This window comes from Sus scrofa, chromosome 3 (genome assembly GCF_000003025.6).
Source record: "Sus scrofa isolate TJ Tabasco breed Duroc chromosome 3, Sscrofa11.1, whole genome shotgun sequence".
Taxonomy (NCBI): Eukaryota; Metazoa; Chordata; class Mammalia; order Artiodactyla; family Suidae; genus Sus; species Sus scrofa.
Genome location: NC_010445.4, coordinates 52,861,337 through 52,884,015, shown reverse-complemented (window position 1 = coordinate 52,884,015; position 22,679 = coordinate 52,861,337). Strand labels below are relative to the sequence as shown.

Below are 22,679 nucleotides of genomic sequence, written 5' to 3'. Positions count from 1 at the left end.
CAACACGGCTCTTTCTAATTAGAATTCAAAATTCTAATTTCAGATACATCACAGTTTTAGCTGTTTAGAAGATGCCATCTGAAAGCACAGTATCGTAAAAACGTAAAGGTAAAAAGCTATCACAAAGAAGAATAATGAGCAAATTCATTGACTTCCTAAAGTTAATTCCTTCTGGGCCCTTCCTGTGGGCCCAGAAAAGAACTGATCTTTCAGAAACAAACAAACAAACTTGGAGTTCCCGTTGTGGCCCAGCAGCTTAAGAACCCGACATAGTATCCATGAGGATGCAGCTTTGATCCCTGGCCTCGATCAGTGGGTTAAGGATCTGGTGTTGCTGCAAGCTTCAGTGTAGGCCACAGAATTGGCTCGAATCTGATCTGGCATTGCAGTGGCTGTGGTGTAGGCCAGTAGCTGCAGCCACAGCAAAGCAGGATCTGAGCCGTGTTTGTGACCTATACCACAGCCCACGGCAACAATGGATCCTTAACCCACTGATCGAGGCCAAGGATCGAACCCACAACCTCATCAATACTGGTTGGGCTCATTACCATTGAGCCACAATAGGAACTCCTGTTTTTTGCTTATCTTTTTTTTTTTCCCTTGTCTTTTCTAGGGTCGTATGGAGGTTCCCAGGCTAGGGGTCTAATCGGAGCTGTTGCCGCCGGCCTACACCAGAGCCACAGCAATGAGGGATCTGAGCGGTATCTTCGACCTATACCACAGCTCATAGCAACGACAGATCCTTAACCCATTGAGCAAGGCCAGGGATTGAACCCACAACCTCATGGTTCCTAGTCAGATTCCTTAACCACTGAGCCACGACGGGAACTCCTGTTTTTACTTTTCTTTCAGGCCCCATTCAGCCCGCAAGAGTGCTGGTCACAAAACAGGCTTTTACACAGTGGTCCACTTGATGCCACTTGTCCACAAGGCCGTATCAAAGGGCTATCAGGCTGTCTCTGCCACAGTGAAGTTCACCTCGTGAGGTCAGAGACTGAGCTATTCATCGTTCTGGGGTCCTGACCTAATTCAAAGAGCTATAAATGTAATGGAGTCCCCTTCACACAGATTGATTGCCAATAGCTTACCTCCTCTCTAATTATGGCAAAAGAAGCGCAGTGAAATAGCTGATGGGCATCTAAGCAGTGTGCTCCTAAGGACAGGACCTCCTCTGTCCCCCAACACTGTGAGGACTCAGTGGACACACAACAATGCAGGTCTGAGGGCCGAGTGGCTAAGGGCCCACGCTAAGCACGTGACTCACAGGAAACCGGCTGCATCTATTTATGCAGGGACTGAATAGTCTAGGGTCTAGTACAGCAAATTTATTTTATTCAACACTCACTGCTCCATCTTCTTGGAGAACGCTGTCATAATTAGTAGAGCTTTCAAAGGCAACGACCTCTCCACTGTGATGTAATAGATAACAGAGAAATAATTTTAGTGAGACACCTGTTTCTGAGCACAAGAATAAAGTTTCTTTTGCAGTAAGGTGATGTGTGGTGGTGGGGGGGGGTAACTTTGATTTCCTTTTTTTCTTTTGCTTTTTCTTTTTTTTTTTTGCTTTTTAGGACTACACCTGTGGCATATGGAAGTTCCCAGACTAGGGATCAAATCAGAGCTGCAGCTGCCGGCCTACGCCACAGCCAGATCCGAGCTGAGTCTGTGACCTACACCACAGCTCGAGTCAATGCCAACGTTAACCCAGTAAGGCCAGGGATTGAACCTGTGTCCTCATGCAAACTAGTCAGGTTCATTACCACTGAGCCACAGCGAACTCCATGGGATAAATTTGATTTCAAAACCCTCCTCCAAGTTTCTCTCCACAACGGGTGATTTATTTTTTAAAATCCGTTTCTGACACTGGGACAACCACATACTTATTTTTAAAGGCTTATTCCCTCCGGAAGCAAGAAAATGAGGTCATCACAGGAACTCACTCCAAGGAGAAAAGAAAAGTTGTCGTGGAGATGAAGTTTTACATTTTCTAATTTGGGGCTCAGAAATGATAATATCCTGAGTTTCACAGAACAAGGAAACTGAGAAGAAACAATGAGATGAAAGTTCCATGTCACCACACCTCCTGGGTCCCTACATCACAGAGAACAGACTCCATTGCATCCACATGGGGCAGTGCATTTCCCTCTAACTGTGGGCACTTGAGAACGTGGGAGCTCAGCCCCCACTCGCCACCCCTGGCTTTACACAGGTGCCCAAAGAGGTGGCCTCTCCTCCCTGGTTTCCGCTCCATCCCGGAGCTGTGGCTGCCCCGCTCACTCCAACTCATGTCCTCACATCTTATTCTAAGTAAACCTACTAAAAGAAAGGGAACAGATAACGCTCTGCTTCTGGAAGCAAGCAGTGGTCGTCAAGGCAGGGGTGGCCTGGGGCAGGGGAGAGCCAGAGGGGAGAGGCAGAAAATGGCTTTTATCGCCCACAGGAAGATCCTGCCCCCCCTCCCGGCCTCTCTAAAGCCCCAGGAGCACCCTTCTGAAGGTCTGGGTCAGACCATTCTCCAATCCAAGTCAGGGACGTCTGGACAGAATACTGGGTACCAGGAGTTCCTGTCATGGTACAGGGGAAACAAATCTAACTAGGAACCATGAGCCTGCCAGTTCGATCCCTGGCCTCACTCAGTGGGTTAAGGATCTGGCATTGCTGTGAGCTGTGGTGTAGGTCACAGATGCAGCTCGGATCCTGCATTGCTGTGGCTGTGGTGTAGGCTCCGATTCGACCCCTAGCCTGGGAACTTCCTTATGCCATGGGTGTGGCCCTAAAAAGCAAAAAAAAAAAAAAAAAAAAAAAAAAAAAAAGGAAGAAGAAGAATACCGGGTACCCATCAGACTGATGTTTCTGCACAACGTTTTATTTCAAAACGACAGGCAGATTCAGGGTCTGGCTGTACCCCCAGGAGAAAGCCACCCTCTTCATCTTTCAGTAAGAGTTGTTATCATAACAGGAACCATACTTTGGACTGCTCGATGGCAAAAGGGTTTCAGGGCATGGGATCTGTTCAGCCTGGAGAAGACAGAGGTTGATGGCTGTGGAGAGAATCCAAAATGTCTCAGGCACTCTATTTGTCATGTCTCAATGACATCCTGGGTAGGTGTGGACTATGATGGAGTTTCTCCAGGGGAAATTTTTCAACAGCCCAGGGCCACAAAGATGCTAAGACATTTATCAACAAAAACAATAAACCATAACCACCATCTATAAGAATAAAACCTAGAAAGAAAGATGAAACTGTCAGCAATAAAAGTTCACTGAGGAGTTCCCGTCGTGGCGCAGTGGTTAACGAATCCGACTAGGAACCAAGGTCGGGTTCGGTCCCTGCCCTTGCTCAGTGGGTTAACGATCCGGCGTTGCCGTGAGCTGTGGTGTAGGTTGCAGACTCGGCTCGGATCCCGCGTTGCTGTGGCTCTGGCGTAGGCCGGTGGCTACAGCTCCGATTCGACCCCTAGCCTGGGAACCTCCTTATGCCGCGGGAGTGGCCCAAGAAATAGCAACAACAACAGACAAAAAGACAAAAAAAAAAAAAAAAAAAAAAAAAAGTTCACTGAATAAAGGGCTAAGATAAAAGGAATTTAAGTGGGAAAATATGATCATCAGCCTTTAAGAGATAACTTAAAAATCACTCATGATGCTTTCTTAATTGGAGGGAGAGCACTTTCTCTACAATCCACATCTGTTCACCTGTTGCTCCTAATATGTCTTTTTTTGGAAAATGAATGCAAGACATGAATACATTCAGCTCCATCCATCCATCCATCCATCCATCTCTCATTCACGATTGCATGCCTACTACATGTGGTGTCCTGGTGGATCCACCTGTGCTCAAGACTGATAAGGTCTGCCCTCCCCAGAGGTTAAACCCCCAAAGGAAAAAAGCTGTCACATGAATAATTGCAAAGACCTTGCTATGACAGCATGGGAGTGGGGTGTTAGGGGAACCTGTGTTGGGGGGGCCCATCCCATTCTCGTTAATTCAACAGTTTACAGGCCTATTCAGAACGGCCATCATCAAAAAGACTACAAACAATAAGTGCTGGAGAGGGTGTGGAGAAAAAGGAAACCTATGACACTGCTGGTGGGAATGTAAATTGGTGCAAGCACTGTGGAAAACAGTATGGAGATTCCTCAGAAAACTAAAAACAGATCTACCACTGGATCCAGCAATCCCACTCCTGGGCATCTATCCAGAGAAAACCATGACTGGAAAAGAGACATGTACTCCAGTGTTCATTGCAGTACTCTATGCAATAGCCAAGACATGGAAACAACCTCAATATCCATCAACAGAGGAGTGGATCCAGAAGATGGGGTACATATACACAATGGATATCACTCAGCCATCAAAAGGAAAGAAATAACGGCATTTGCAGCAACATGGATGAACCTAGAAATTATCATGCTAGGTGAAGTCAGTCAGACAATAAGACACCACCATGAAATGCTATCACTGACATGTGGAATCTGAAAAAAAGGACACCATGCTGCATAGTGGGAAAAAAATTGTGTTTAGGAAATAACAATAAAAAAATAACAAATAAATAAAGGACACAATGATCTTCTTTGCAGAACAGATACTGACTCACAGGCTTTGAAAACCTTATGGTTTCCATAGGAGACAGGTTGCGGGGTGGGGAGATGCACTGAGGGTTTGGGGTGGAAATGCTATAAAATTTGGTTGTGGTGATTGTTGTACACCTATAAATGTAATAAAATTCATTAAGTAATTAAAAAAAAAACAGTTTACAGGCCTATAAACTGGCAGCCTGATGAGCCCAGCAGAGCTTCCCCTGTGATTAGCTAGGGTGCTTTGGTGGGTACTTATCACAGCCTTGAACCTGGTCAGCACTTAACTAAACTCTTTCACAGATGACAGCCATCTTCCTGGGACTTTCCCTTAGACCCTAAGAAACTGGAATCTGGAAGCTGGAAGGGCTGGCTTCAGACTTAAAAGGAGGACGAGGGTCACCCTCCGCCTTATCCCTCTCCCCTCCCCCAGCCCTGACTCCAGCAGCTCTGGGGGCCAATCCACCAAGAGTGATGCACGGTTATTTTGGATTTGTGTGTGAAACTCCCAAGTTTCTATTCAATGCAGAGTTTGAGCTGAACTCCACAGCCATTTAAGGGAGAGTGGCTTGCATCGTCACTGTCACAAGGAAGATGACTAGGGGACCCCTTGCCACTCGGAGGCCTGCAAGGGGACATGGTGCTGCAGAGATGTGCTATTTTTGTAGCACTGAATTGAGGGATTTTATGCAGCGAAACAACAATAATGGGAAACAGAAATTTGTCAACCTCATGGAGAGACTGGGTCATCTATTAGAAAGTCCCCGTGTCCACTTGGCCAGAAGAGGCCGGCTTGTTTATTCAAAGGGACAGAGAGGCCATCTCTCCCCACCTCTAGAATGCTCTCAGTTGGTCAATGGCCCGTCACATGGGTCAATGTGTAGGCTTACTAAGATCCTAATTATTGAGTTTCCTGTTGTTGCTCAGTGGTTAGCGAACCCAACTAGCATCCATGAGGACTCAGGTTTGATCCCTGCCCTCGCTCAGTGGGTTAAGGATCTGGCGTTGCCGTGAGCTATGATGTGGCTCAGATCCTGCGTTGCTGGGGCTGTGGTGTAGGCCAGCAACTATAGCTCTGATTAGACCCCTAGCCTGGGAACCTCCACATCCTGCAGGTGCAGCCCTAAAAAGGCCAAAAAAAAAAAAAAGATCGCAACTATTTATTTTAAAAATTACCAGTTTCAGAGGCCCCTGGTGAGCAAAGATGCATGAAATTCCATACAAGACAGGGTGGCAGCATTAGAGCCTGGCTACAAAGCAGCCGAGCCAAGAATCCCTATGGGAGACTTGCTTTATGGCAGGAGGAGGTCCGTAGGGGGCCACATCAGGGGTGCTGGTGCCCAGGGCATCTGGCGGATTTAGCTGAGTATACACCACAGGCATAGGCTGTGCTGACCCTGCAGGCCAGCCTGGCTGGGCCAGGATGTGGGACTGGTAGACAGGTGCTTCCCCATGGGGTCAGGGTGAGGAGGCCAAGGAGCCCTGGAGGCGGCAGTCCGAAGTCTCAAGGGTCCAGCCAGGACGGCCTCATGTTCTGGAGGGGGCGGTCACTGCCCCTGTGCCACTTCCTGTGTGCAGTTCTGTTTCAGTCTTTTGGGACATTTATTAGGTTGTGCTCAAAAGCACAGACACTGTGAAAACGGGGCTCTAAGAAAACCACACCAAACATCCAGAGCTGTCCCTGCTGTGAGGGAGGGGCTTCCAGTCCCAAAAAGGGCCTTGCTCCAGCATCCTCCGAGGCCTGGGATCTTTCAAGTCACCAAGTCACACGACGGAGACAGAGGCTGAAGCCTGGGGTGCAGGAGGGACTGAAAGGCAAGTCAGCCCAGCAGAGTAACTTGGTCTCCTGTGAGCTGCCCCCTCAGCTCCTGCTCCAGAGTCCCAGCCAGGCTGGGCCAGCAGGTTAGGTTTTAACCAATCCAGGAAAGGTGTGGGGGAAAGGAGGTGCCGGAAGGGCCAACTGGGGACCTCACCATAGGACAAGCATCCTTGTCCAGCTCCACTGCTCATGAGCTACATGGCCTCCTGTCACTGGAGCTCCGAGGGCCTCAATTTTCCACCCCATGGCAGAGGGGACAGGATCTGACACCCCAAAACCTTTTCCAGCTCCCAGACTCTCTAACCTTCACTCAGAGCCTCCGGGCCACACATGAAGGTTAGAAGGGCCTCAAGGTGGGAGATGGAGGAAGGTCTCTTCTGAGTCCTGCAAACTGTCCACTTCACTCAGTGCAGTATAGACACATAAAAATCACATTCTGTTTTAATTAGTTTTTATGAACAATTTGGCTGAAAAAAAGGGTCTGGCGTCAAGAGGACCGCAACATGGTTAGATGCCACACAAACTCATCCTTTTTCTCCTGTAAAATCTTTCAAATGTAGTGTTAGCATAATATGCTGTTTTGGCATTTAAGTTCCTTTTGGTCTAACTACAATTTGCATTCACATTCTCCGGTTTTGACGTCATTTGTCATGAATCCAGACTTTCATTTGCATCATTTTGGCATCAAAATTCGCCCTCACGAATCATCCTCACAGCAGTGAAACCACCTGAAGCTATTACAAAGGTAAGAGGATAAAAATGCAATAAAACCCAATTCACATCCTGTACTTGCTTAGGGTCATCAAGGAGCTGCACCTTCCCATTACTGAAGCATCGAATTCCACTGCTCACTCAAAGCACAAGAATTTCATTATTTTGGTTTTGATTAGGAGAAGACACCCTCAATTTGATGAATACATTAATGTCTAAAGTGAAACAGTCCATATATGTATTCCTCTCAGGACAGGTGTTACTAGGATTGTGAAAAGCTTTAAGCATTGGGAGTTCCCGTCGTGGCTCAGTGGTTAACAAATCCGACTAGGAACCATGAGGTTACGGGTTCGATCCCTGGCCTTGCCCAGTGGGTTAAGGATCCCGCGTTGCTGTGGCTGTGGTGTAGGCCGGTGGCAACAGCTCCGATTCAACCCCTAGCCTGGGAACCTCCATATGCCGAGGGAGCGGCCCAAGAAATGGCAAAAAGACAAAAAAGAAAAAAAGCTTTAAGCATAATTTTGATTATACGAAAGATACTAATCACTAAAATACACTGAGCAGTTACCCATTACTAAGTGTCATAGTCCCCCCGGCTGGCATGTGGAAGTTCCTGGACCAGGGTTGGAACATGTCCCACAGCAGTGACACAAGCCACATTAGTGACAGCACTGTATCTGTCACTGAGTAGGACCTTACAAGGCCTTCCTGGAATAGCCCCCACTCATGTCCTCCACCTGCCTTCTGTCTGTAGAGGAACTTTAGTCAAAGAATCAATTCATCAGAGAAGTGAGAAAACAGAGAAAAAGGAAAGTACAGAGAAAAAGGAAAACAAAATAATAGCAGTTTAGCCATTCAACCAAGTCAAGGACATTTAGTTCTTCCTCAAGGACTATAGATAATATTCTGAGCCATGTCTTTGGAGCTGTTTTGCAGGTGCTAAAGCCCCCACAGGGTAGAAAAAGTTAACTCTATGATGCCCACAAGCACGCAGACCCCAGACCAGTTGGAACCAGAAGGTTGATGACACTGACTTCCAGTGACCCCTCCCCCATCAGGAAAATGTCCACGAGCTGATGACACCCTGCTCCTTGACACTCTAAGACTCCTCCCTACCCGCTCCATGGGGCAGTCTTTGAGACACCAGCCTGCTGTGTCCCCTTTGCCAGGCAATTAAAGCTACTTTTCTGTTTCCTCCAACTCTGTCTCTGAGTTTCTATTTGGCATCAGTGTATAGAGGTAGCTGGTATTTTGGCAACAGATCCTTAACCCAGGGAGCCACCAGGGAACTCCTTAGAAACCTTACTTATAATCCCTTAGTCCTCACCACAATCCATTAAGTAATGAGTAATGTCATTATTATCCCCATTTAACGTACGGGAAACGAGAAACAATTCACAGAGCTAGAAACCCAGCTCTGACTTGAGATCTTCACCTCTGCCACCTCTTTTACTCTTTCATCTTGTAAGACACACGTGTGTGATAACAAACCTTGCACTTAATCGTAACCAATAGGGAGAGATGTGTGTCATAACGAGCAATGTACCCGAGAAGGACAGAGGACAACGTGAGGGTTCTGAGACTTAAAAGTCGAAAAGAGCAACTTCCTTTCTAGAGCAGGTTAGCTGAGCCTTATGGACTCGTCATTGTCGGTGTTGTGGGGGCTGTTGTTTTTCTACGGCTTGACTCTCTCCTGACCTATTAGATTTTATGAGCAACTTAATTGCAAAACGATGACCTAGCGGGGACGCCTTTGGAGGCATTGAAAGTCTAACTTTTTCACCTTTACCTTCCCAAGGCAACACTCAGCAACTGGAAGGCCGGCTTCCTGGGCAGAGAGCACGCTGCCTTGCCTGGCATCTCAGCTGGGGACACGCCTGTGATGGATGCTCTGAACAGGTGAGATGACTTGGGAGCTTAGGAACATTACCTGCTTTTAAAACCTTCCCCAAGCAAGGGGGAAGTGCAGCCTAGGGCAGACTCCTCCACTCCTCTGTTTTTTGAGCTACTAGACAACAACCATGTCATGCCTATTTTTTTTGAAATCTTAACAAGTTCTAGCCAGCCTTTGCAAAACATAGGGTGGACCAGGCCAAAAAGCGGGTTGCAACTTGGACCCAAGTGATACCTCTGAGGGAGGTGGCTAGGGAGCCCTGTGGAGGTGGGGGGGGCGGGGCTAGGAGGGTTAAGGCCTGTGGGTGCTGAGGCCCCAGGAATGGAAGGAAAAGCTCAGAGGAGCTGCTGCGGTTCTGACATCCTTGGGTCTGAGGCGCCCACAATCGCCCGCCTGCCCTCAGCTCTCTGTGAACTTGCCCTCCTGGGCGGAGAAGTCTGGAAGATGAAGCCTGGGCCTTTCTGCTTTGTGGGCACAGCCAGCCAGCTGTGGCCGCTCATCCCTGGATTCCGAGGGTGCAGGGCTGCTGGGCAGCCCCCTGAATTCACGAGCTGGCAAAGGAACAAAGGCTTGGAGAACAAAGGGCGGACTGTGGAAAGCCAATGTTAGAAGCTTTTTAAAGGCCTTTAATATGCTAAGTTGGAAAAGCTGAGAGAGAGAGAGAGAGAGCTGTGGGAGGGGTGAAAGCAAGGGTTAGTTTCCATATATCCTGAGAGAAACATGATTCTCTGTACAAGTGACTTCAGAATTCACACTGGGGATTCATCTATTTGGAAAATAACAAGAAAGTTTTCCTTGTAACATATTAGCCTGAGACTTGGCCTAAGAGGTAAGGGAATGAAAAATGAAAAATGAGTTTCTCTAGATGTGACAATAATACATGCACACAAACACACACGCTCTCCCTCCCTCAGCCCCCCCACTCCTCCCAATATACTTGGAGCACCGTATCCCTGGGCCTCGAGTCCCCAAGGGTTTGCAGGTCCCCACACAGACCCAAGTCCCTGAACAACAAGACTAGGGTCTTACTGTTCCCCGTAAGATTACGTGATCCTAGAGAGGGAATGTTCTGGATTTGGGGAAGGGGTTCTTTTCATCTGTCACACACTGCCTATTTATAGTCATTTTCCTTAAAAAAAAATAGCCTTAAGCCTCTCATTTGTTTAAAAAAAATCAAGCTTTGTTCTCTCCTGGGTGCAGGGCAGACACCGCCTCAGCAGGTTTTCAGTGGATTCACTACAACACTCCCCCCAACACACCTACTCCCCAAGACCCTGGTGTCTGGCCACCTGTTCAGGTATCCAACAATGGGAGGCCCTGGCTGGTGGGGGGGGGGGTCCATGGCTGGGGATCAGGTCCTCCCAAGGCTTCTGCTGGGGTGGAGGGAGGGGTGGGTGGATGCGGGAGAGCACCAGGCATCAGCATCTCTCCACTGACGCTGGAGGGGGGAGAGCGAGGAGCAGGGGCTTATCTTGAGACTAACCTGATTTTAATTAGATTACATGCTTTATTGTGATGCCTGGTGGCGGGGGTGACGGGGAAGCAAGGACCCCAGAGTCCCTCAAAGCCACCAGCCTTGGCTCTGAGCCATATCTCTAGGCTGATGTCCTTATTGATGTTTCCATATCTTTCCTTAACATGAGGTCCAGGGGAAAAAAAAAAAAAAGACAAGATGTCTTTGAAAAAATTCAGATGCCTATCACTCCTCAGGTAAATATTAGCAGGAAAGTGTACACTGGGCCTCAGTTGCTGCACCCATGGAAAAAAGCCATCAAGGAGTTCCTGTTGTGGCGCAGCGGAAATGAAATCTACTAGGATCCATGAGGATGAGGGTTGGATCCCTGGCCTCGCTCAGTGGGTTAAGGATCCGGCATTGCTGTAGCTGTAGCATAGGCCTGCATTTGTAGCTCTGATTTGATCCCTAGCTTGGGAACTTCCATATGCCACAAGCGCAGCCCTAAAATCAAAAAAAGAAAAAGAAAAAAAAAGAAAGAAAGAAAGAAAAAGAAAAAAGAGAAAAAGACAAAGGCCATCAATATGGAGAATGAGGGAAATGCCCCTCTTTGGTTTGGGGCGGGGAGCTCCCTCTGGTGAGCTCTGGCTCCTAAAAGCCTGTGGTGAGCAGTGCCCTGGGCTGACACACCACCTGCCCGTGGGGCTAGCCACTTGCAGAAGCGGCAGGGGTGGGGAGGCGGTCAGGGTCCCGCCGAACAACCGTGCCGCTGTTCCTGCTCCCACACAGGCGAGGAGGAGGAGGCTCAGAGATTTAGGGAGAAGCCGGAGTCGGACTGGGGGGGCTATGAGCAGGGGAAGATGGGAAACTTCAGGGGACCAGTCATCTCGCTTCCTCCTGTCCTGCAGGGAAAGGCTTGGTTGTTTGTAACTGAGGTAATTATAGACTTGAACACAGTTTTAGAAAATTCCCTTTGACCCTCTGCCCATTTCCCTGACAGTAACACTGAGCCCAACTATAGTATACCACAGTCTGGCTTTTGATTCTGATACAATTCACTGATCTGACTCAAATTTCCCAAATTTTACTTAAACTAACTTTTGCGTGTCTGTTAACAATTCCAAGAATTTTTTTTTTTCTTTCACTTTTTAGGGCCGCACCTGTGGCATGTGGATGTTCCCTGACCAGGGATTGAATTGGAGCTGCAGCTGCCAGCCACAGCAAGGCCAGATCTGAGACATGTCTGTGACCCATGCTGCAGCTCATAGTAGCACTGGATCCTCACCTCACTGAGTGAGCCCAGGGATCGAACCTGCATTCTCATGGATACTACTCGTGTTCAAAACCCACTGAGCCACAACAGGAATGCCCACAATTTTTTTTAATGGCTGCACTCACAGCATATGAAAGTTCCCAGGCCAGGGATTGAATCTGAGCTACAGCAGTGACCTACACCATAAGCTGTGGCAACACCGGATTCTTTAACCAAAACTGGATCAAACTCTCGGTTCCACAGCAATCTGAGCCACTACAGATTCTTAACCCCCTGTGCCACAGCAGGAACTCCTACAAGAATACAATTTCATCACCCATGGAGATTCATGTTTTCAACTGACAGACAAAACACAGAACACCTGCATCATCACAGGATCCCTGGTGTTGCCCCCCTGTAATCATACTCATCTCCTGCTCCCTCACCCCCAGGGCTCTAACTCTTGGCAACCACACTTCTGTCCTTTATTTCAAAATGTTTTATAAATGGAGTCATACAGGAAGGCACCTTTTACAATAGGCATTTTCTGACTTAGTATAATTCCCTGGAGAGCCATCTGAGCCATGAATCCACTGTAGCAACAGTCTGTTCCTCTTCACTGCTGCATAGTATTCCCTGGCATGGTAGGACCACTCCTTAAAGTCACCCAGAGAAAGACATCAGGGCTGATTCAGTTTGGGCTTATTACAAAGAAAGCTGCTACAAATACCTGTGTACAGGTTTTAGTGTGGACAGAAGTTTTCATTTCACTGTGATAAATGTCCACGAGTGAGACTGCTGGTTTGGATGGTAAGTGTATGTTTAGTTGTAGAAGAATCTGTCCAACTAGTTTCCAGAGTGGGTGGACCATTTGCATTCTTGTCAGCAGTGGGTGAGTGATCTGGTTTCTCTGCATCCTCACCCTCATGTGGTGGTATCACGATTTTTTACATTAATCAGCCTGAGAGGTGTGTGTTACCTGTGGTATCAATTTCCATTTCCATAATGATGGATGGTGCTGAACATCCTTGTATATACTTAATGGCCATCTGTAGATCCTCTTCAGGAAGATGTATGGTTACGTCTTTTGCCAATTTTTTAATTGGATTGTTTTTAACTGTTGAGTTTTCTTTTTCAGCAGCTCCATGGCACATGGATTTCCTGGGTCAGGAATCAGGTCTGAGTCGGGGTTGTGACCAACACCACAGCTGTGGCAATACCAGAACCTTAACCACTGGACTGGGTTAGGGATCAAACCCGTGTCCCTGCCAAGGCGGAGACAACACTGATTCCATTGCACCACAGTGGGAACTCCTTACTGCTGACTTTTGAAGACTTTGTTTTTTTGGCCAATCCTGAGACATCAGAGTTCCTAGGCCAGGGATCAAACCTGCACCACACCAATGACTTGAGCCACAGCAGTGGCAATACTGGGAACTCCTGGAAGCTCTTTATATAATCTAGATACTATCTTTGTCAGATGTGTGGCTTGTAGGTATTTTCTTCCAGTGCATAGCTTGTCTTTGCAGCCTCTTCACAGGGTCTTTCACAGAACAACAAAAGTTTTCATTCTAATGAGCTCCAACTCATTAGCTTTTCCTTTTATGGATCTTGGTTTTGGTGTCAAGCCTCAGAGCTTTTTGCCTAACCCCAGGGTGTCAAAGATCCTCTATTTTTTTTTTTTCTTTTTTGTCTTTTTAGGGCCACATCTGCAGCATAGAGAAGTTCCCAGGCTAGGGGATGAATGAGAGCTACAGCTGTTGGCCTACACCACAGCCACAGCAATGCCAGATCCAAGCCACGTCTGCGACCTACACCACAGCTCACAGCAACGCCTGATCCTTAATCCACTAAGCGAGGCCAGGGATCAAACCTGTGTCCTCATGGATGCTAGTCAGATTCGTTTCCTCTGAGCCGCGATGGGAACTCCTATTTTTTTTTTTATTTTAATATTTTTATGTCTTAAGTGTAAGTCTGTGATCCACCCTGAGTTAATTCTTCTATCAGTTGTGAAGTTAATTTCTTTGCATGTAGATGTATGGCTGTTCCTGCACCATCTGTTAAAAAGCTAGTCTCCTTCCATTGAATTACTCTTGCACCTTTGTGGGAAATCAGCTGGCCGTATTTGACTGGGTCTATTTCTAGATTCTCTACTCTGTTGCATTGGTCTGTATCTCTGCCTCCACCAAACCACACTGTCTTGATGACCTCAGCTACTTTGTGAGCCTTAGAATACTTCCTCCCACTCGATTCTTCTTTGTCAAAGTTGTTTGAGCTGTTTTAGGGCCTTGCCTTTCCAGGTAACTTTTTCTTTTTCTTTTTTTGTCTTTTTTAGGGCTGCACCCATGGCATATGGAAGTTCCCAGGCTAGGGGTCGAATGAGAACTAAGGCTGCCGGCCTATACCACAGCCACAGCAATGCGGGATCTGAGCCACGTCTGCGACCTACACCACAGCTCACGGCAACACTGGATCCTTAACCCACTGAGCGAGGCCAGGGATCGAACCCACATCCTCATGGATGGTAGTTGGGTTCGTTAATCGCTGTACCACGATGGGAACTCCTCCATATAACTTTTAGAATAAGCTGCCAATGTCTATAAAAAGAACTTGACAGTATTTTTATAAACAACTTCATTGAGAGAGAATTCCCACACCACACAATTCATCTCAAGAGTGCAATCCGGTGCTTCCTCAGCCTAGTCACAGGGTCCTGCTCTTGTGTCGAGAAGACAGAACACAATAGGCCTGAGACTGCTGTCCTGAGAAAAGCCTGCTTGCAGGAAGGGCCCGTGGCTGGCATCTGGGAACTTGGCTTCTACAGTGGTTCTCAGGCAACAGGTAGCAGGTAAGAGGGGTTCACTCTTCCTGGACTGTTGGTGCACATAAAGCAGTTCATGCTGAACAACCTGTTGTCTCTGTGGGAACCTATGGATTTGGCGCATGCCCAGAAGATGCTTATGTGACCAGCCTCCGGTAAACAGGTTGAGTGTGGTGTCTCGGGTGGGCCTCCCTGAGCAGAAACTTCACCGAGTGTTGCTGTCTCTGCACAGAGGAGTGAGCATGGGAAGACAAGGGCATGAGGCAGGCTGCCTGTGACTTCTCCAGATCCTGCCTCCCTTTCCCTTTGGAGCGGTCTCTGCAGTAAATCATCACCTGGGCTAAGGGCTCGTTGCCGGTGCTGCCTGGGGTGCTAGAGCTCCTTCCCCAGGCAGGGGAGGGGCTGGGGGCCAAAGAAGCTCCCTGGACCAGGACACCTGCTGCAGCTGGGTCTGTCTTGCCGGATCAGCTCACATTCCTAGCAGAATTCCTGATGGAAAGGGGGTGTCTCAGACTCAGCAAGGAAGGGCAGTTTTCCCTTACTGCTGATGTTTGACAGGAATCTCCCTTTGGCTTCCCCTCGCCTGATATTGTTAGAGAAACTCCAGAAAGAGGGAGTTCCTCCAGGATGCCTTTTCTGGCTTGGTCGGGTAGTTAAGGGTGGATGTCAGATGCCCCGCCCCTGTGCTGGTTTTGCTGTCCTGGGGTCCCCAACCTGCTCACTTTCTTCTTATCAGCTTTCAGAGTTCCCCTCTGGTTGCTTCTGGCATTATTTCCAGGGTTTACACTTGTACTGAGCAGGGAGGAGCAGAAAGAAACGAGGTCTGTGCCATCCCGTCCCCATCAAAAGTCCTCGTCATCCTGTTTGAACTCATCCTACTTTAATTGATTAAGAGCAAGCATATAATCGAGCCTTCAACTCACTGGGAACATTGTTTTATAATGTATAAAAGATCTGCTTTCAAAAAGTTTCCAAGGTTGCTAGAATTACGTATAGGGAGCAGGAAGCAGATTTATTTTTCCTTGCTCCTGACCTCGAATCCAAACAAATACCCTGGAAATGACTCCATCGCCCATGATAAAAGGGCACTGAGAGCTGGAGAGAAGTGGGCTGACGGGGGAACCCAGGACGGGAGAAGTGACAATGTGCTGAATTCCCTGTTTGGGTGTTCGTTTGTTTTTTTTAAATCTTCTATGTATTTCTGGACTGGGCACGGGAGGGACCCGTACCCCAAAACTGTCAACAGGCAGAGACCTCAGTGCCAAGGCAAGTCTGCAGCTCTAGCCAGGGACCCAAAAGAGGGAGCCCAGCAAGGACCATGCAGCCCCAATTGGCAGCTCCAAAGTCTCAGTGGGCTGAGCACCCCACTCCATACCCAGGGCAGTGACAGGGGCAGACCCACTGCAGGGACAGAACTGAAGCCCTGACCAACTCAACTCCTGGTCTCTGCTTGGAGCTCAGAAGGGCAAGTGTCTGACGCAGAGGGGCAAAGCCAGCAGAATTCGGTGTCTCCCTGCCCTTTGGCATGTGGCACAAGGGGACCCAGGCCCAGCACTCTGGCTCTGTCTGCTCCCAGGAGAAGGCAGCCCCCAGAGGTGGGTTCTGCCCCTGCAGGTGGCACCAGCGAGGAACCCATGGAAAGTCCCAGCAGGGCCAGAAGAACGAGGCAGATCAGAACAGCTTGATCAGAAAACTAAAGTGTCACCAGAACTACAGCCCACAAAACTAAGTCGGAGTCTATATGCTCTGCCTACACAGGGTGACCGCCTGCTAAATAGAAAATTTAAATAGGGTCAAAAGTCTCCTAACACAACCCAAATGCCCAGGACACAAGAGATCACCCCTAAAATACACAGATCAATGGAACATAATAGAGAGCCCACAGAAATAAACCCACACCTATACGGTCAATTAATTTATGACAAAGGAGCAAAGAATATACAATGGGGAAAAGCACTCTCTTCACCAAAGGGCGTTGGAAAAATTGAACAGACACATGCAGAAGAATAAATCTAGAGTACTATCTTACACCATACACACAATTAACCCAAAATGAACTAAAGACTTGAATGTAAGACCTAAAGCCATAAAACTCCTAGAATCCCTGACACAGATCTTAGTGATGTTTTGAATCTGACACCAAAAGTAAAAGCAACCAAAGCAGAAACAAACAAGTGGGGTTACATCGAACTACAAAGCTTGTTGCACAGCAAAGGAAACCATTAACATGATAAGTCAACCTGTGAAACTGGAGAAAATATTTGCAAATCATGTAACTGATAAGGGGTTAATATCAAAAATATAAAGAACTCGAACGACTCAATAGCAAAAAACCAAACAATCTGACCGAAAAAATGGACAGATTACCTGAATAGGCATTTTTCCAAAGAAGACATACAGATGGCCAACAGGCACATGAAAAGATGCTCGACATCACTAATCATCAGGGAAATGCAAATAAAACCCACAATGAGTTATCACCTCACACCTCAGAAGAGCTATCATCAAAAGTCTACAAATAACAAATGCTGGCAAAGATGTGGAGAAAAGAAAACTCCTCCTACACTGTAAGTGGGAATGTAAATCGGTGCAGCTGCTGTGGAAAACAGTATGAAAGTCCCTCAAAAAATCAAAGATAGACTTATCATATGATCCAGCAACCCCACTTCTGGGTCTTTATTCAAAGAAAACAACAGCATCAACTGGAAAAGGTCTATGCACCTCCATGGTCACTGCAGTATCATTTACACCAGCCAAGCTATGGAAACAGCCTAGGTTTTCACTGACGGATGAATGGATAAAGAGATTGTGTAAATGGATACACACCATGGAATATTATTCAGCCATAAAAAAGAATGAAATCTTGCCATTTGGGTCAACATGGATGCATCTTGAGGGCATTACGCCAAGTGAAGTGAGCCAGACAGAACAAAATAAATACTGTACGATCTCACTTATATGTGGAATCTTAAAAAAAAAAAAAAGCAAAGAGTAAGCTCATAGAGGCAGTGGTTGCTAGGGATGGTGGGGGGGTGCTGGAGGGTGAGCAAAATGGGTGAAGGGAGTCAAAGATGCAAACTTCCAATTATAAAATAAGTCCTGGGACTGGAACATAGAGTGTGATGATTATAGTTAATAATAATGTTTCATACACTGAAAGCTGCTAACGGAGTAGATTTTTTTTTTCTTTTCTTTTCTTTCTTTTTTTTTTTTTTTTAGGGCCGCACTCATGGCATACAAAAGTTCCCAGGCTCGGGGTCGAATCAGAGCTACAGCTGCCTGTCTACACCACAGCCACAGCAATGCAGGATCCAAGCCAAGTCTGTGACCTACACCACAGTTCATGGCAACGCCAGATCCTTAACCCACTGAGGGAGGCCAGGGATCAAACCTGCATGCTCATGGATACTCTTCAGATTCATTTCCACTGAGCCACAATGAGAACTCCTAACAGAGTAGATCTTAAAAGTGATCATGACAAGAAAAAAATTCTGTAGCTACATACAGTGACAGATGATCACCAGATTAATTGTGGGAATCATTCTGCAATATATACAAAGACCCAGTCATAATATTGTACACCTGATAATATTATGTTGTTATGTAAATCACACCTCAATAAAAAAAAAAAAAAAAGAAAGAGAAACTGACCACAGGGGAAGCCTTGTTTATCTTGCTTATGGCTTGGTCACCAGTAGTTAGAACAGGGCCTGACTAATTGTAGGAACTCAAATATTTGCTGAAAGAACAGGTAAACGAATAGATGAGATACAGTTTTCATGACCTAGAAACCAGAGAGATGAAGTTTTTATTTTCAGAGCTCATTTTTAAAATATCACACAGGTCCTGATGTAAAAGATGCCGGATAATGAAACAGAAGACAGTTTTGCCAGCACAGCTCACAGATTATTAACAACAATACTGCTATTTATTATACTTCTGCCTTTTAAAATATACATGTGGTGTTTCTTACAAGGTGAAATTGGTAAGGAAGTTACCTTTAAACCTTAACGCTTAAAAAATCTCTTAATTGGCCATGACTTTTAGAGTCGATCAATTATCAGTTACCTGTGGAACATAGGACGTTAAGAGCACCTGCTGCTGGGAGTTCTCTATGGAGCAGCCGGTTAAGGACCAGGGGCTGTCACTGCAGCAGCCTGGGTTGCTGCTGTGGCGCAGGTTCAACCCCTGGCCCGGGAACTTCTGTATACTGTGGGCGCAGCCAAAAAAAAAGTCCTTTTGCTGGACTGATGTTGTGAATAAGCCAACGTCACCGTAGTCCTCATCTTTGTTCCCTCATAGCCCTTCCTGTTCATCCCCCACAAAGACTAGTTCCAGCCCCTTTCTCTGTGACATCAACCCAGAGGCCTCAGGACACCAATGGCCTCTCACCCCAGCCCAGGGCCTGCCCTGTCGGGTGCTCTGGGCAAGCGAGAGAAGGGCATTTGCACGAGGCAGGTTCCAACTACAACTGAAGTGAATCACTTGTCCTTCCTACTCCCTTCCCTAACTTCTCTATTTTGGCTGCTCTGATTTTTCCATCCTGTGACTAAGGGCTCAATAAGAGACGTAAGAGGAAGAGCTGGTTGGAGACCGACAGTAATGATGTGACTTGAGGTTGAGGCTGAGGTTTCTGTGGGACCCGGGTCATCTGAGTCATGTCCTGCCTCCTGTGGACACAGACTTAACCATCTGAAGAGCCCGCTGCCGTAGGAGGGTCTTGCAGCCCCGCCTCCGTTTTGGTTCAGATGCCCATCAGAAGGATTGCGGCAGCCTGAGGATCATTTCCTGGCTGTTGTCACTCTCCTTCTGGTCTCATCTCCTTAAGCCCCAGTTCCAAGTTTTTCACATTTCACCAGCTGCTTTAGGGCGGGCACTGTGCTTCGGCAATGGTGGAGTGAAGACGAGCCAAGTCCCCATGGCTCCTGGCCTGGCAGAGGTCCCCAAAACGATGCCACCCATTTCCCAGAGGACATCTCCCAAGGCTTCCAGACACCTGTGCTCCCAGCAAGGATGCAGAGCCCTCCTCCTGGCTGGTCCTCCAGCCCATCCCCACATCCGGTGCACAGGGCCTTTGCCTTCACACCCCATCTTTGCTCCTGGGCCTCCCAAGCATGGGCTACCTCTCTCTCCTGTCTCCCTACCCAGCCATCAACACTCCAATCTGTCCTTCACGGCTTAGCTCAAAGCACACCTTTCACAGAATCTTCGAGCTCCCTGGCCCCAGATCTGTGCTCTCCAAGTTCTCAGAGACCTTCTGTACCCTTCTGACACCATCACGTTATAAATGTCCTTCTGTCTCCCCTGTCATGCCATCAAGGGCAAGGATCCATGTCTTACCCGTGGGGGTGGTTTCTCACGGCTCCCCCTCTGCAGCTGCCTTACAATGCAAGACACCTTGTACAAAAGGTCACTATACAATGTGTTAGAATCACCGTCCACACCAGAACATATTTGAGAGGGAAAGGGCCGCTTGTCATCATGATGCACGCTAGAACTGAAGCTAAAATTGCCTTTGGCTATATGGATACAGGCTCATCCACCTATGCCGCATGAAGCCTGGAGGGACAATTAATGAATGAAGAAGAACGCTGACTGTGTAGATGGCCAGTGAACAGTGGGTGACAGTGGAGGAGGGGGCCTTTCCTAGAGCCAAGGTAGCTGGGGACGGTTTCACGGAGCAGGTGGTCCCCAAGGAAGGAGCAGGACTCAGGGAGGTCCAACGAGACAGAGAGAAGGAGTGACCTCAAGGAAGGACAGAGTGACGGGAGCAAATACAGAACCACAACTAATGTATTCAGAGAAAAGTGAGTATGGCCGAAACCAACGGTTTATATGGGGAGAAAGAGGCCACGTGGTTGGAAAGTGCAATGGGGATGAACTGGGTGCAGACATCAGTCTGGGAAAGAGAGGGTGTGGCTTTATCAGGATGTGTGAGCAAGCACCCAAGTGTTTCTGAGCATGAAAGAGACAGAGGGAGTTCCCTGCTGGTGCATGGTCACTGCAGTGGCTTGGGTCACTGCTGTGGTGAAGGTTCGGTCCCTGGCCCAGGAGCTTCCACATGCCACGGTCATGACCAATAAAAAGGAAGAGACAAAGACAAGGCAGAATTTGGGGAAGGTTAGTCTCCTGCTGTGTTTAGACAGGTGAGGCTGAGGAGAGGGAGGCCACCCAGGATCCACGGAAATAATCTCAGTGTGAGATGATGAGGGCTTAGGGAAACATCAATGACCAGAAAGAGTGGCTCAGGAGACCTGAAAAGGAAGAATCAACAGGACTTGTGACCCAAGGGATTTGCGGATGGCTTTGGGGTGACCCTCTGCGCAGGTTCTATCTGTTGCGATTAAAGATGGAAATGAGGAAGTCAAGAGTCTGAGAGGCCTGGAGGGAAGGGATGAAGTTAAATTCAGTCCTCACTGTGGGCACCATGGGGTCCTCTGGATGGAAATGTCCAGTGGACAGTCACCCAGGAGGGCCTAGGCGGTGGGAGAGATGAGGAGCAGCGAAAATGATTTAGAAGCAGGAGTGGTCCATGGAGGGAGCAACAGAGGAAAGGAAAGGATGAATTGTCTTGGGGCCAAAGTGTAGGAAGAGCACATTTGCTTATAAAGGGCTGGATGTCAGAGCAATGCCTGCCCTGGACGGGGAGGGGAGAGGTCAGGAGACCAAGATGGGGTCATTCTACAGAAGGAATGGAGGGTCCTAGGGGCTAGAGGATGTTTCAAGAAAGAAAAGGCCAATTCTGTTCAATTTTACAGAGGAAGTGAGAAGAATCAAGACTTAATGAACAGTGGCCTTGGCAATGGAGATAATGACGGGAAGGACCAGTCCCCAGGGAAACCAATGCGATGTGCATTTCTCTGGCCAATGACGGTGCCAGAGACTAAGGCTGTCCATGTTGGAGGCGTGTTGATGGGACTGTGTGTTTCCATCCATAAGAAGAAAGAACGGCAGAACAGCCACTGCACCAGTTAGATTCAGCTAAAGTACAAAACAGTCCTAAGGCTGTGACCTACGATCAAAATACCTGTGACAGACACTCACCTGTGAAATCTTTTTCCACCCAGAAGGTAGCAATATTGGGCATAGAACAAAGAACTTTTCTTCATACAGATGCCGTCATAATGATACCTGAAAAATAAAGGTTGTCCTGAAGATTATGGCAAACCACTGGTCTGCTTTAGAGAAGACACCGAACAGACTAGCCAAGGAAGACTTGGAGTTCTCCTGGTTTCATCATTGATTCCATTTACTAGGAAAAGCTAATCAGGCATGTGGCCTGACCAAGCTCTGTTAGGCAGACAGTTTCAAGCCTGACAATTTCCAACTATTTCAAAACCACTGGCTTTGAAACAGGCTCTACTCTGCCTCCCAGTTGGTGACATCCAATCATAGAGATGCCACCCGGAAAGGCTCCCGCAGCCCTGCCATTGACCTTCTCAAAGTGAAGCGGGCCGACCCCAGGGCTCCCTCTGCTGAACCAGCTCAGGTTCTCAGACCCCCCAGGAAAGGAGGCCCTTCCTCCTCTGCTGAGCCCAGAAAAGGCAGCAGGAGGGGAGGTTTTCAAATCCACCCTTGCCCAGTGTTTAGCTCGGCAAACTCTTCTGCGTCTTCGACTCCTTCATGGGTGGCAGGCTCCCATCCCTCCTTACCGATTTCCTCGTCTCACTGATTTCTCCTGATTTTTCTTGATTTAAAACAACAACAAATAACAATGAAAACTAAGTGAGAATTATCACAGGATGCACCCGATAACACTGGAATTTCCTTTCCCATTAAAAATATCACCTGGGATACCTCGGTCTCCTGAATATCATTCCAATCTGTGAATTAGAAGAACGCTTAGAAACTTTAGTCTGGAGAGTAATTAAAACAGTCTTATGGTTCTAGGGGTGTAATGACTTCACTATTTCAATGATTAGACACTGACATGTCTAAACGTCTGAAGGACTGAAAAAAAAATTCTCTATGACTTTTGTATTTTAACAAAATCTCTCAAGAAAATAGAAACGAACATTTCTGGTATCACCTGAATTATATCAGGCACTAGGGATTTCATGTAATTAGGGGACGTCTTTGGTACCAGGTGATATGCATCATTCATTTGGTTTTACATTTTGGGGGCCACGCATTACGTGATTTTTCAAAATGTGT

At 47.5% G+C, this 22,679-nt stretch overlaps 1 protein-coding gene across 1 annotated transcript in view; it reads right to left on the bottom strand.

Annotated features, from left to right (window-relative positions):
- Window positions 1–22,679, bottom strand: part of RFX8 (RFX family member 8, lacking RFX DNA binding domain) — a 67,995-nt gene that overhangs the window by 25,194 nt on the left and 20,122 nt on the right. Inside the window, exons 4-5 of the mRNA XM_005662358.2 lie at window positions 21,570–21,656; window positions 1,346–1,409 (exon numbers count right to left, since the gene is read on the bottom strand). Of these exons, the coding sequence (XP_005662415.1) occupies window positions 1,346–1,409; window positions 21,570–21,656 (151 nt within the window). The remainder of the gene's footprint in view (window positions 1–1,345; window positions 1,410–21,569; window positions 21,657–22,679) is intronic.